The sequence below is a fragment of the Ahaetulla prasina genome, chromosome 3 (genome assembly GCF_028640845.1).
Source record: "Ahaetulla prasina isolate Xishuangbanna chromosome 3, ASM2864084v1, whole genome shotgun sequence".
In the NCBI taxonomy this organism is placed as follows: Eukaryota; Metazoa; Chordata; class Lepidosauria; order Squamata; family Colubridae; genus Ahaetulla; species Ahaetulla prasina.
In genome coordinates this window covers 170,043,519-170,056,594 of record NC_080541.1, presented here as the reverse complement: position 1 = coordinate 170,056,594, position 13,076 = coordinate 170,043,519, and the positions used below count along the sequence as shown (strand labels likewise).

The following is a 13,076-nucleotide window of genomic DNA, read 5'->3' as shown; positions in this document are numbered from 1 at the left end:
TTAAATCTTCTCTAAATAACTCTAATAAGTTATACAAAAATACTTTGATTAATTCATCAATTTACATATATATTTTGGACTTGTTCTAGAACAAAACCTGGTATATTTTATTTATCACATTGAAACTGAAGCTTCACCACACAATTTGATCAGATTTTTTAAAAAAAATAATCCAGGCAACACTCACAGGAGTTTCATAATTTACTTGTTCAGAATCTGCTGGATTTTCTCTTTCAGCATTCTCATTTAGGTTAACAGTTTCACTGCTGCTGTTGCTGAGGCTAGAGTGATCTGCATTCCCATTAATCAATATGCCATGTGGTTGGACTTCCCAGTTAAACTGGCTGTTTTCCAACTGTTTGAGCTCCAGCAATTTTTCTTGCACCTAATAATACATACATATATACATAAATACATACATACATACATATTCTACCAAAGAATAAATGGTAATAGAAATTCTGAAAATTGAAGACCAAGCAAAAAGGAAACAATCTAGTTTTGAAAAGATTATGGGAAACTCAAAAATATTAGACTAAAAATGTTAGATGGATAAAAATATTTGAATATGAATTTAATAAAAATCAAATGGAAGAAGTGACAATAAAAACAGAAATGGTTAAAAATCGAATAAAAAGGATTCAAAATTAGACCTGGAAATGATCAATTGCATGACTTTTGGGTCAAATATCTGAGTAGTTTACATCCGATTACAGCTAAACAGGTTAATGAAGTAGTACATAAAGAAGACAACATATTTGAATGCTTAGTAATTGGTAATGTTTATCTGATTCAAAAAAAATCCAGCAAAAGAAACAATACTATGAACCTAGAGGCCATTAACAAGCTTGCCTACAATGTTTAAATTACTCACATTCAAGATTACTTATCCTTCCAGTAGAATAGAAAGAAAATAAAAGGAAAAGCAGAGGTACAAAACATCAACTTCTGATTGATAAAATGGTTTTGGAGAATTGCAAAAAGCAATTACTCAATACTGCTATCAATAAAAAAAAAGCAGTTATATCGAGTGCAAAACACAAACCTCTAAAATAGTGATGGATGACATATAAAACTTTTAATATATAAAACAGTAACATAAATACACATATATTTTCATCTCAGGATAATACCTTTCACTCATCTGAATTATAGTACATGAAATTGAATATTTACACTATAAAAAATGTTCTATTATGAATGACACACAAAGCCAAAACAGGAGGAATTCAGCTTTAACAACTGAATTCAGGTTTATTTCTTAGTTAAATGTAGAATGACAAAATAACATTTGTAACTGAGGAAATCCAAGAATGGAAGCATAATGGAAAAGAATAATTTCAGAGGGACTTACTGAAGTTATATCTTGTTGGGAGTCTTGAAGATCCTGCTGGAGAGGTGCTAATTGCAATTTTCCTTCCTCCACATTTTTCTCTAACTCTGAAGCTTCTTGCTGTAGCCTGCTGAGCTCTTCTTGGGCTTTACTCAAATCATCCTTATATCCAGAGATTTTTGATTCTTGCTCTGCTATTTCTTTTTTTAGAGATGTAATCTATAAAGTGAAAGGTGAATGTAAGATAGAGATGTAATCTAAAAAGTGAAAGGTGAATTTAAAACTAGCTAGCAGTTTTCTCCATTCAACATTTTTAACAAGAAAGAGCTAACCAAACCAGAAGCATATCAGAGCCAGTTTGGTCTAGTGGTTAAGGCACCAGACTAGAAAGCAGAAGACTGTGAATTCTTGGGTCAGTCATTCTCTCTCAGCCCAACTCACTTCACAGAGTGGTTGTTGTGGGGAAAATAGGAGGAGGAAGGTGTGTTGGATATGTTCGCCGCTTTGAGTTATTTGTAAAAATAATAAAGGCGAGATACAAATAAATTAATAAAAAATTAAAATATTTCACTGTAGCATTCTAATAGTTGAATTATGAGATGTGCTTTTATGGCATATTCAAAAAAGCTGTACTGCATAAAGATTATTCTTGCTGTGTCATTTTACCAGATGGCCCAGATAAAATATTCCTGAAATGCAAAATCATGATTTGGGGAACTGAAAGTGTGCCAGACGCTTCTCCTTCCTCTTGCATACTTCATGTTTGTTTATTCTCAAATTTAAAATATAAATTAGAGTGGGCTTGAGTTTCCTGATTTTTGCATAACTTGGGAAAAATCCCCAGATTTTCCTGTTTCATCTGTTTCTGTTTATTTAATAACAATTATGATTTATTTATTTATAAATTGATGCTTAGAAAGAGAGATTATATATGAAAGTTTTCAATGAAATATAGTAGTCTTTTATTGAAAACGTCACATAAAGGGATGTAACGCTTAAATTAAGAGAATGCCCTTTGGAATAACTCCATTTTTAGTAGTTTCCTGAAAGCCAGAAGGAAAGAGGCAAAGACCTCTGTAGAAAGCTGTTCCAGAGCATTGACATTGCCACAGAAGAGCAGTGCCTTCTAGCCTCAGCCCCCTCATGTCCCAGAAATGTGGAGCTACAATTACTCTTTCCTTACTGAATCTGGTGGTTAAGTTGTTGCTCTTTTCTTCCTTTTCTCTGATTCATTTTTTTCTTTGGTTAATTAAGATCAGAGACATGACAATACAAATTAATTATAGCTTCCACAATGAATAAATTAATTAAAATGCTTAAAACTCTAAACTCTGTAACACAACAAGAGTATTAACAATAGTCCAAAAAACTCCCACAGCAATCAAATCAACAATGATGTGGAGAAGTTATACATTTATTTCCATGCCAATCTCTTTAAACAAGGAATCCCTAAGAATATACATCATGTATACAACAGTCCCAGTGAAACAATGAGGAAAATGCAGCTTTCTACACCTGAGGTAAAAATACTCACTAGATCAACTTCTTCTATACATTTCTGCCGTATCATACTAAGCTGCTCTTCTAACTTGGCTTTCTCCTCATCTAGACCATTCAGGATTTCTTCTGCCTCCTGCTTCTGAGTCAAAAGGTTCTGTAAGTTATTGCTTTCCCTCCTTACTTCATCTTGAAGATCCTGAAAAGTGAAAAATACAGGCCTGCATTTCTTCTTAAAACATCCACCATATGATGTTGTAATGATTTTAACTCTCTGATGTAAGATGGAGGGGAGAGGATGTGAACAGGTAGGTGCATATTTGAAAAATTGAAAAAAAGAAGATACTCTCAGCACGCATATTTCACAAGGATTATCATGAACAAAGCCATATGAAATTTATAGGATACACACAGAAAAGGACAAAACTAAATCAAAATAGAGTTCGGAAGGGTATGAGAAAGGAAATGAGATGGAGTAACTGAAGAAAAGCAATACAATCAAAATTACTGAGAAAATTTCTCTCTTAGTAACAAATGTAATGCGATTCAGTGGGTGGAAATGGCAGATGGGCAACTTAAGATAAGAGAATAAAATGTCCTCCTAACTGATGTCTGTCGGCTATTGCTGGGCATCACTCATAAGGGTGGCCCAGAAACAGATGACTGCAATTCATCCAGTGCTACCTGCAACCTGTATCCAAAGACACATTGCTAAGACACTGCAGGATACAAGCATCTATCGAAGTACAATACATTTCAAGATTTATCAGTGACAAAAAGCTTCACACAATTTAGATTGCTTTTTGAGCAAAGCTTTCAATATCACTAATAGAAGTAAATTTGATTAAACCTGTGGTTTCAATTTGAATGTGAAACATTTTTAATTGGAAGCAAGACTTGTTATGAGAATTTATTTTATTTTATTATTATTTTTAAAATGTTTTGTTTTAATTTCATAGCAGATTCAAGGCTTTCTAGTCACAGGAAAAAATCAGCTATTTCAATTTCAGAGTGGGCTGTTCTGAAATCAGAATAAAAACTTCAGCCATTTTTATTTTAATTCTCTTAAATCACAACAAACTTGATTATTCTGGTAGAATAATTGGGTTCCACTAAGTTCCCATTTTGTAAACATTCCTGCTTTATAGTGAGATACTGAACATCACACTCCTAGCTAAAGCTCTTGGGTACAAAGACATGACAGAAAATGTATGTATAATAATTTTTTAAAAATCGTATCTTGTAATATGTCAATGTCTTCCTAGAAAAGCATATCAAGCAAGCTGCTTATATTGCCTGGATTACAATATATTTCTTGGAAACTGCAAGAAATGTAATATTCTTGCAATCTTAATGTAATATTAATCTAATTACAGAAATAATTGTACAGAAACAAGCTGTTCATCAATCTATATTAGAGAAGAACATTCAAGAAAAACTATTCATTTGTTTCATTAGTAACACTCTCCTCTTTTAAAGCCTTTCTTCTAAATTTTAAAATTCATTTTCCATTACAACGGAACACTACTGATAGCGTTGGAGAGAGATGGAGACATAGATAGACAGAGATTAGATAGATAGATAGATAGATATTTCTAGAGTCAAATAAATTCTGGGCTCTGTGGTTTCTTCATTGGTGTCATAGGATAAATATTAATAAAAGTCACACATCGGAATTATTTTGCTAGTATTATATGAAATCTTAAGATATATCACCTGTAGCAAAACTGCTAACTAACTAAATAGCTTTATGTAAGTTCATTTTACATAAATGAATGCAAATGGTCATGCAAAAGCAAAAAAATTCTGGTTAAGAATAAATTAAAAAGGCTCCATCCAAAAGAACTATTATGCAGCCTTTAATAACAGGCTGCATTTTGCTCTACATTTATTTCTGTGACAATAGGGATTAAATGTTTCTGTAAAAGCTTAGGATGCATGATTCATTTTGATTCTCTCACCTGGATTTACATTTAAGCATTGAGAGAGATTTTCAGCTTTAAGGAATCCATCTAGATGCAAATCCATATCAAGCAAAAACTAAAGCTGTTATTCATAGCCATAGTGCTTGCATTATAACATCACTGCCAAAATTGGCATCTAACAAAAAATGCTGCATTTCCCCCTCAGCCTATTTCCCAAATAATACGAACGTTCATGTAATTAACCACATCAGTTTCAATCCCTAAACTAACAAATATATTGATCACAATGGGAACAAATCCTAATAACATAAATGCTAAAGGACAAAACCATTCATTGAAAGATATTTTTTTCCAATAAGCTCTATTTATATTAACCAAATCTGAAAATTCAAATGACAATTACCTGGACTTCACTTGTCCTCTGCTTGATTGTCTCTCCTTTTTCCTTCAGGTCTTGCTCCACATTGTTCTTTTCCCTAGAAGACCAACAAATAAGGCAGGAATATTTAAGAACATCCGTTACGCCAGGCACAGTTATCCAACCTCCTAAACCAGTCTCTCTTTTTAAATGCATAGCTAAACATGTAATTTTTATAAGACTGATTGTGTTGCTTTAGAAAGAAAAGCCAAAAGGAATGTCCTACGTAGGCCAAATATTAAAATATAAAAGATGTCTACTCTCACAGTCATGGATAGGTGGAAATGACAGCTTAAAGAGAAAGCAAAGGGGAAAGGGGGAAAAAATCAATGAAATACTGTCTTCAGTGATCTCACTGTTGCTATGGAACAACTGTCTGGCAAAAAGAGGGAGGGACTGCATCAGCTCTCATATACTTAACCCTTCTGGAACTAGAACTGCATATATAGAATGCAAGATAGAAACCTGTGTGCTAGCTCTTCTTTTTGCTATAAAAATACTAAGGGGTTTGTGTTACTTGAAGCATAAAATCTTAAAGATAAGCTAGATATCTATATATATTTTTCCATGCCTTACGACGCTGCAGCTTTCAGTAGGTTTTCAGTCATGGAATGAATGGGAAAACCCACAAATGTAACAGTTCAATTTCCCAATCCTCTTTGTACATTCATTTATAGAAGCCTTCATAAAGCTATACTACATTAATTTTAGAATGGCGTTTTTTAAAATTCATTAACAGTAAATCAAACAGGAGAACATGTCCTTGGTTTAGCTGAATATCGTTTTCCAAGAGCTAAAGATGTCTCCCAACTGAAGAGCACCTTTGGATTTAGCTAGATTATTTATACATCCCTTTAGGCATTATATTTATCATACCCACACACAATTTCTAGTATTACCTTATTAACTGCCTGATCACACACTCCGAATGTTTTATCCTACACCTGCTATCATTATTTTCCATGTTGTTGAAAAATTATATTAAAAGCTATTTTGTTAAAGCTAAACTCTTCTATATCAGGAGTTGCAGTTACCTATAACACTAAGCCACAATATGTGTTTGGTGACGTATACATCACTATAAGCCAAAACTAATAAGCCATATTGTGGCTTTAAAAATATGCAAACTTAGCCTATATCTAGGAAATAGATAGTGAAATATCAGGAAATGACATATAAATCCTTATTATTATTAAATTTCATTATAATAATGCTTTCATTGTGTCTCATTCAATCTTCAAAATAAAAAAAACATTTTTTTGCTTTGCTTAAAGGTTAATAAATGAACACTGAACACATTCACAAAATGTAAGTAACACATAGACATGCTTCAATGTAAAAAATGCCAACTTACTGTTAACAAGAAAAAAGGAAAATAGTACTTCAAAAATATTTTAATTTTAAATTGGCTTTTGAAGGCAATAAGCATAATTATGCGTGCTTTGTTACTGACATATCACAGTGAATTTTAACTTACCTTTTAATCATTTACATTTTAATCATTATATTAATAAACTGCTAACCAAATTTATTTGCTGGGACTGATATATCACTTTAAAATCAGAGTTAATGTACAACAATACTGTCAGTTTGGCCTAGTAGTTGAAGCAATGGACTAGGAGTAAGAAAACCAGAGTTCTAATCCTGCCTTAGGCACAGAAGCCAAACAGATGACATTGGGACAATCATTCTCTTTCCTCTAGTCAACCAAGTAATGCAGTCCAAGTAATATCCCAGTGTCTGAAGAAAGGAAATGTGTGCTAAGTTGTTGCCTAAAAAGCTGCATGAATTTGTTTATATAAATTTCACAAGTATACATGCCCAAAACAAAAAGCCAATTAAATGGGTAAAATAATAGCTTTCTACAATCTTTCTCTTCTCCACTGACTTCCCCAATAGAAAATAATGCACGCAGAATCAGACACTTCATTAAAAAATCCATACTTTAAAAAACCTCCAAAATCCATACTTTAAAAAAACAAGAAGTTACTGTCCCCAAAGTATTTAAGAAAACATCTATGTATCAGAATAAGTGGTGATAAAACACTGCAAAACCAATGAATCATGGTAAAAATACATTTTGATTTAGTACTACAGGGAATCCTCTCCAAAGTCTGTCTTGCTGTCTCATTGTGGTGGTAGTGTATTCACTGAAGGAATGAACAAATAATGCTGTGAGTACACACTAAGAGTATATATTCTCATCAAGGTCACCCAAGGCATGAAGGTCATCTCAGCTGCTTATCTAAATAGAAGCAAGCAGGCATCTACACCAACAATACAGACATATATATGAGGCAAATGATCACTTAAGTGACAAAATAAATTTACCCCAAAACTGGGGTAAACTGGGGACTCAGTATAAGCCGAGGGTGGAATGAGGCACCTACGGTTGGGGAAAGCCTCCTCCTCAGCTGAGAAGGCTGGCTCCCCGCCCGCCCTCTCACTGCACCAGACAGACTTTTCTGATGCTTTATAAAATGTGAAAAAGAAAAAAACTCGAGTATAAGCCGAGGGCTTAAAAAAAACTCGAGTATAAGCCGAGGGCTTAAAAAAAATTTCAATTGTTCAAATTTTTATCCACATTGCTGGATAGATTCCAAATATAGGGGACATAGCTAAGAAGAACATGCATTGTTTTCAATATATAAATGAGCCAGAGTTATGTAAGCAAATGCTGCCAGGCCAAAATGCAACAGTAGGCCCGGATCAGACTGTATTGATTAATCCTCTAATTCCTAAGATACAGTGCATTCACAGAAAGTATTCAGACCCCATTCACTTTTGTCAATTTTGTTATGCTGCAACCTGATTCTACAGTTATTGAAATTCATTTTTTCTCCTCATTAATCTATACTCAGAAAAGCCTGTAAATTTATTAAAAAGTAAAAAACTGAAATATCACATTGGCATAAGTTTTCAGACCTTTTGCAACACTTGAAATTTAGCTAAAGTGCCTCCCATTTCTCATTATCATTGCTGAAATGTTCCTACACCTTGATTGGCATCCACCTGTGGTAAATTAAATTGTTTGGGCAGGATTTAGAAAGGCACACACCTCTCTATAGAAGGCCTCACAATTGACAATGCATACCATAGCAGAACGAAAACCATGAGGTCAAAGGAACTGCCTGCATAGCTCAGAGACAGGATTATTGCAAGGAAAAAGATCTGGGGAAGCTACAATAAAATTTCTGCCGCACTGAAGGTTCCTAAGAGCACAGTAGCCTCCATAATTCTCAAATGGAAGAGGTTTGGCAGAACCATGACTTTTTCCAGAGCTGGTTGCCCGGTCAAATTCAGCAATCAGGGGAGAAGGGCCTTAGTAAGAGAGGTGACCAAGAACCAGATAGTCACTCTGACTGAGCTCCAGAGATCCTGTGTGGAGATGGGACAAAGTTCCAGAAGGACAACCATCAATGCAGCCCTCTACTAATATGGGCTTTATAACAGCGTGGCTAGATGGAAGCCTCTCCTCAGTGCAAAACACATGAAAACTCAACTGGCGTTTGCAAAAAAAGCACCTGAAAGACACTCAGACTGTGAGGAGCAAGATTCTCTGGCCTCTAGTCAACCAAGTAATGCAGTCCAAGTAATATCCCAGTGTCTGAAGAAAGGAAATGTGTGCTAAGTTGTTGCCTAAAAAGCTGCATGAATTTGTTTATATAAATTTCACAAGTATACATGCCCAAAACAAAAAGCCAATTAAATGGGTAAAATAATAGCTTTCTACAATCTTTCTCTTCTCCACTGACTTCCCCAATAGAAAATAATGCACGCAGAATCAGACACTTCATTAAAAAATCCATACTTTAAAAAACCTCCAAAATCCATACTTTAAAAAAACAAGAAGTTACTGTCCCCAAAGTATTTAAGAAAACATCTATGTATCAGAATAAGTGGTGATAAAACACTGCAAAACCAATGAATCATGGTAAAAATACATTTTGATTTAGTACTACAGGGAATCCTCTCCAAAGTCTGTCTTGCTGTCTCATTGTGGTGGTAGTGTATTCACTGAAGGGATGAGCAAATAATGCTGTGAGTACACACTAAGAGTATATATTCTCATCAAGGTCACCCAAGGCATGAAGGTCATCTCAGCTGCTTATCTAAATAGAAGCAAGCAGGCATCTATATAGGGCACCAACAATACAGACATACCGTATATACTCGAATATAAGCCGATCCGAGTATAAGCCGAGGTCCCCAATTTTACCCCAAAAACTGGGGTAAACTGGGGACTCGAGTATAAGCCGAGGGTGGAATGAGGCACCTACGGTTGGGGAAAGCCTCCTCCTCAGCTGAGGCCCGCCTCTCACTGCACCGGCAGGGCTTCCGTCCGTAAAATGTGAAAAAGAAAAAAACTCGAGTATAAGTCAGATATACTCGAGTATAAGCCGAGGGCTTAAAAAAAACTCGAGTATAAGTCAGAGACCCTAGCATAAGTTTAGGACGTTTTTCAGCACAAAAAACGTGCTGAAAAACTCGGCTTATACTCGAGTATATACGGTATATATGAGGCAAATGATCACTTAAGTGACAAAATAAATTTATTTCTAACAAAATGCTAAATCATATCAGGGAACTTTCCATAGTAGTTTTGCCCCTAAGGGCTGCTGAAAAAAACAGTTTTAATGGATCTTTAAAATCCAGCAGAGTAAACTCTTTTTTCAATTGTTCAAATTTTTATCCTTACCATTTTCTGAAAATTGAGAGAAAGATTCAAATACCACACACACACCAGTCAATTGTCCAGCGTTGCAAATCAGACAGACTTTTTCTGATGCTTTATAATAATTCATTTAGCCAACTCCCATGCCAAAAAAAATTAACATTGCTGGATAGATTCCAAATATAGGGGATATAGCTAAGAAGAACATGCATTGTTTTCAATATATAAATGAGCCAGAGTTATGTAAGCAAATGCTGCCAGGCCAAAATGCAACAGTAGGCCCGGATCAGACTGTATTGATTAATCCTCTAATTCCTAAGATACAGTGCATTCACAGAAAGTATTCAGACCCCATTCACTTTTGTCAATTTTGTTATGCTGCAACCTGATTCTACAGTTATTGAAATTCATTTTTTCTCCTCATTAATCTATACTCAGAAAAGCCTGTAAATTTATTAAAAAGTAAAAAACTGAAATATCACATTGGCATAAGTTTTCAGACCTTTTGCAACACTTGAAATTTAGCTAAAGTGCCTCCCATTTCTCATTATCATTGCTGAAATGTTCCTACACCTTGATTGGCATCCACCTGTGGTAAATTAAATTGTTTGGGCAGGATTTAGAAAGGCACACACCTCTCTATAGAAGGCCTCACAATTGACAATGCATACCATAGCAGAACGAAAACCATGAGGTCAAAGGAACTGCCTGCATAGCTCAGAGACAGGATTATTGCAAGGAAAAAGATCTGGGGAAGCTACAATAAAATTTCTGCCGCACTGAAGGTTCCTAAGAGCACAGTAGCCTCCATAATTCTCAAATGGAAGAGGTTTGGCAGAACCATGACTTTTTCCAGAGCTGGTTGCCCGGTCAAATTCAGCAATCAGGGGAGAAGGGCCTTAGTAAGAGAGGTGACCAAGAACCAGATGGTCACTCTGACTGAGCTCCAGAGATCCTGTGTGGAGATGGGACAAAGTTCCAGAAGGACAAACATCAATGCAGCCCTCTACTAATATGGGCTTTATAACAGCGTGGCTAGATGGAAGCCTCTCCTCAGTGCAAAACACATGAAAACTCGACTGGCGTTTGCAAAAAAAGCACCTGAAAGACACTCAGACTGTGAGGAGCAAGATTCTCTGGCCTGATGAAACCAAGATTGAACTGTTTGGCCTCAATTCTAAATGTTATGTCTGGAGGAAACCGGGCACTGCTCATCACCTGCCCGATATCACCGGCTATGGCAAACCTCCTTCCCAGGCTGAAGGTAATCAACAACTGGCAGATGACCTGAATGAGTTTTACTGCAGGTTTGAAAGGAAACTACAGCCACCTATCTCCACAACCCCCATCTCAGACACAGCAACAACAGCCAAGCCTCCTACAACTGACCCCATTTCATTGGGTTCACAACCCCTAGTGATCACAGAAAAGGAAGTGCAGGACCTATTTCACAGACAAAAGCCAGGAAAAGCGCCAGGCCCAGACAAGATAACTCCTTCTTGCTTAAAAGTCTGTGCTGACCAATTGGCCCCCATCTTCACCCATATTTTCAATAAATCACTAGAGATGTGCTATGTTCCTTCTTGCTTCAAACGCTCTACCATCATCCCAGTGCCGAAGAAGCCCACCATCAAGGAACTGAATGACTACAGACCAGTTGCTCTAACATCTGTAGTCATGAAAACCTTTGAAAGGCTAGTGCTTTCCTACCTGAAAACCATCACGAATCCGCTTTTAGACCCCTTGCAATTTGCATACCGAGCAAATAGATCAACAGATGATGCTGTTAATATGGCTCTGCACTACATCCTACAACATCTTGAGTCTCCAAAGACCTATGCAAGGGTCCTTTTGTAGACTTTAGTTCAGCATTCAATACCATCATTCCAGACATTCTTCTAACTAAGCTAAACCAGCTACAGGTACCGGAACAGACTTGTAAGTGGATCACAAGCTTCCTAACAAACAGGAAGCAGCAGGTGAAGCTAAGCAAGATCACATCAAATACCTGTACAATTAGCACAGGGGCCCCAAGGCTGTGTGCTCTCCCACTTCTCTTCTCTCTGTATACCAATGACTGCATCTCCAATGATCCATTTGTTAAGCTACTGAAGTTCGCAGATGACACAACAGTGATTGGTCTCATTCGAGACAATGACGAATCCGATATAGACGAGAGGTCGAACACCTAGCCTTGTGGTGCAACCAAAACAATCTGGAACTGAACACACTCAAAACCGTAGAAATGGTGGTAGACTTTAGGAAAAACCCTTCCATACTTCCACCTCTCACAATACTTGACAACACAGTATCAACAGTAGAAACCTTCAAATTTCTGGGTTCTATCATATCGCAAGATCTCAAATGGACAGCTAACATCAAAACATCATTAAAAAGGACAACAAAGAATGTTCTTTCTGCGCCAACTCAGTAAGCTCAAACTGCCCAAGGAGCTGCTGATCCAATTCTACAGAGGAATTATTGAGTCTGTCATTTGCACCTCTATAACTGTCTGGTTCGGTTCTGCAACCCAACAAGAAAAACACAGACTTCAGAGGATAATTAGAACTGCAGAAAAATAATTGCTACCAACTTGCCTTCCATTGAGGACCTGTATACTGCACGAATCAAGAAGAGGGCCGTGAAAATATTTGCAGATCCCTCGCATCCTGGACATAAACTGTTTCAACTCCTACCCTCAAAACGACGCTATAGAGCACTGCACACCAGAACAACTAGACACAAGAACAGTTTTTTCCCGAAGGCCATCACTCTGCTAAACAAATAATTCCCTCAACACTGTCAGACTATTTACTGAATCTGCACTACTATTAATCGTTTCATAGTTCCCATCACCAATCTCTTTCCACTTATGACTGTATGACTATAACTTGTTGCTGGCAATCCTTATGATTTATATTGATATATTGATCATCAATTGTGTTGTAAATGTTGTACCTTGATGAACGTATCTTTTCTTTTATGTACACTGAGAGCATATGCACCAAGACAAATTCCTTGTGTGTCCAATCACACTTGGCCAATAAAATTCTATTCTATTCTATATCATCCCAATAGTGATGTTGGCATGTTGGTGGCAGTATCATCCTGTAGGGGTATTTTTCAAAAACAGGAACAGGGTTCCTGGTCAGGGTTGAGGGAAAGCTGAATGAGCAAAGTACAGGGATATCCTCAATGAAAACCTGTTCCATAGCACTCTGGATATCA

At 36.2% G+C, this 13,076-nt stretch overlaps 1 protein-coding gene across 3 annotated transcripts in view; it reads right to left on the bottom strand.

The window, feature by feature from the left end:
* Window positions 1-13,076, bottom strand: part of EPS15 (epidermal growth factor receptor pathway substrate 15) — a 64,304-nt gene that overhangs the window by 15,632 nt on the left and 35,596 nt on the right. For all 3 annotated transcript variants that reach the window (XM_058178016.1, XM_058178015.1, XM_058178018.1), the window contains 4 exons: window positions 5,159-5,231; window positions 2,868-3,029; window positions 1,355-1,552; window positions 188-385 (listed from right to left, as the gene is read on the bottom strand). In XM_058178016.1, coding sequence (XP_058033999.1) covers window positions 188-385; window positions 1,355-1,552; window positions 2,868-3,029; window positions 5,159-5,231 — 631 coding nt within the window. The remainder of the gene's footprint in view (window positions 1-187; window positions 386-1,354; window positions 1,553-2,867; window positions 3,030-5,158; window positions 5,232-13,076) is intronic.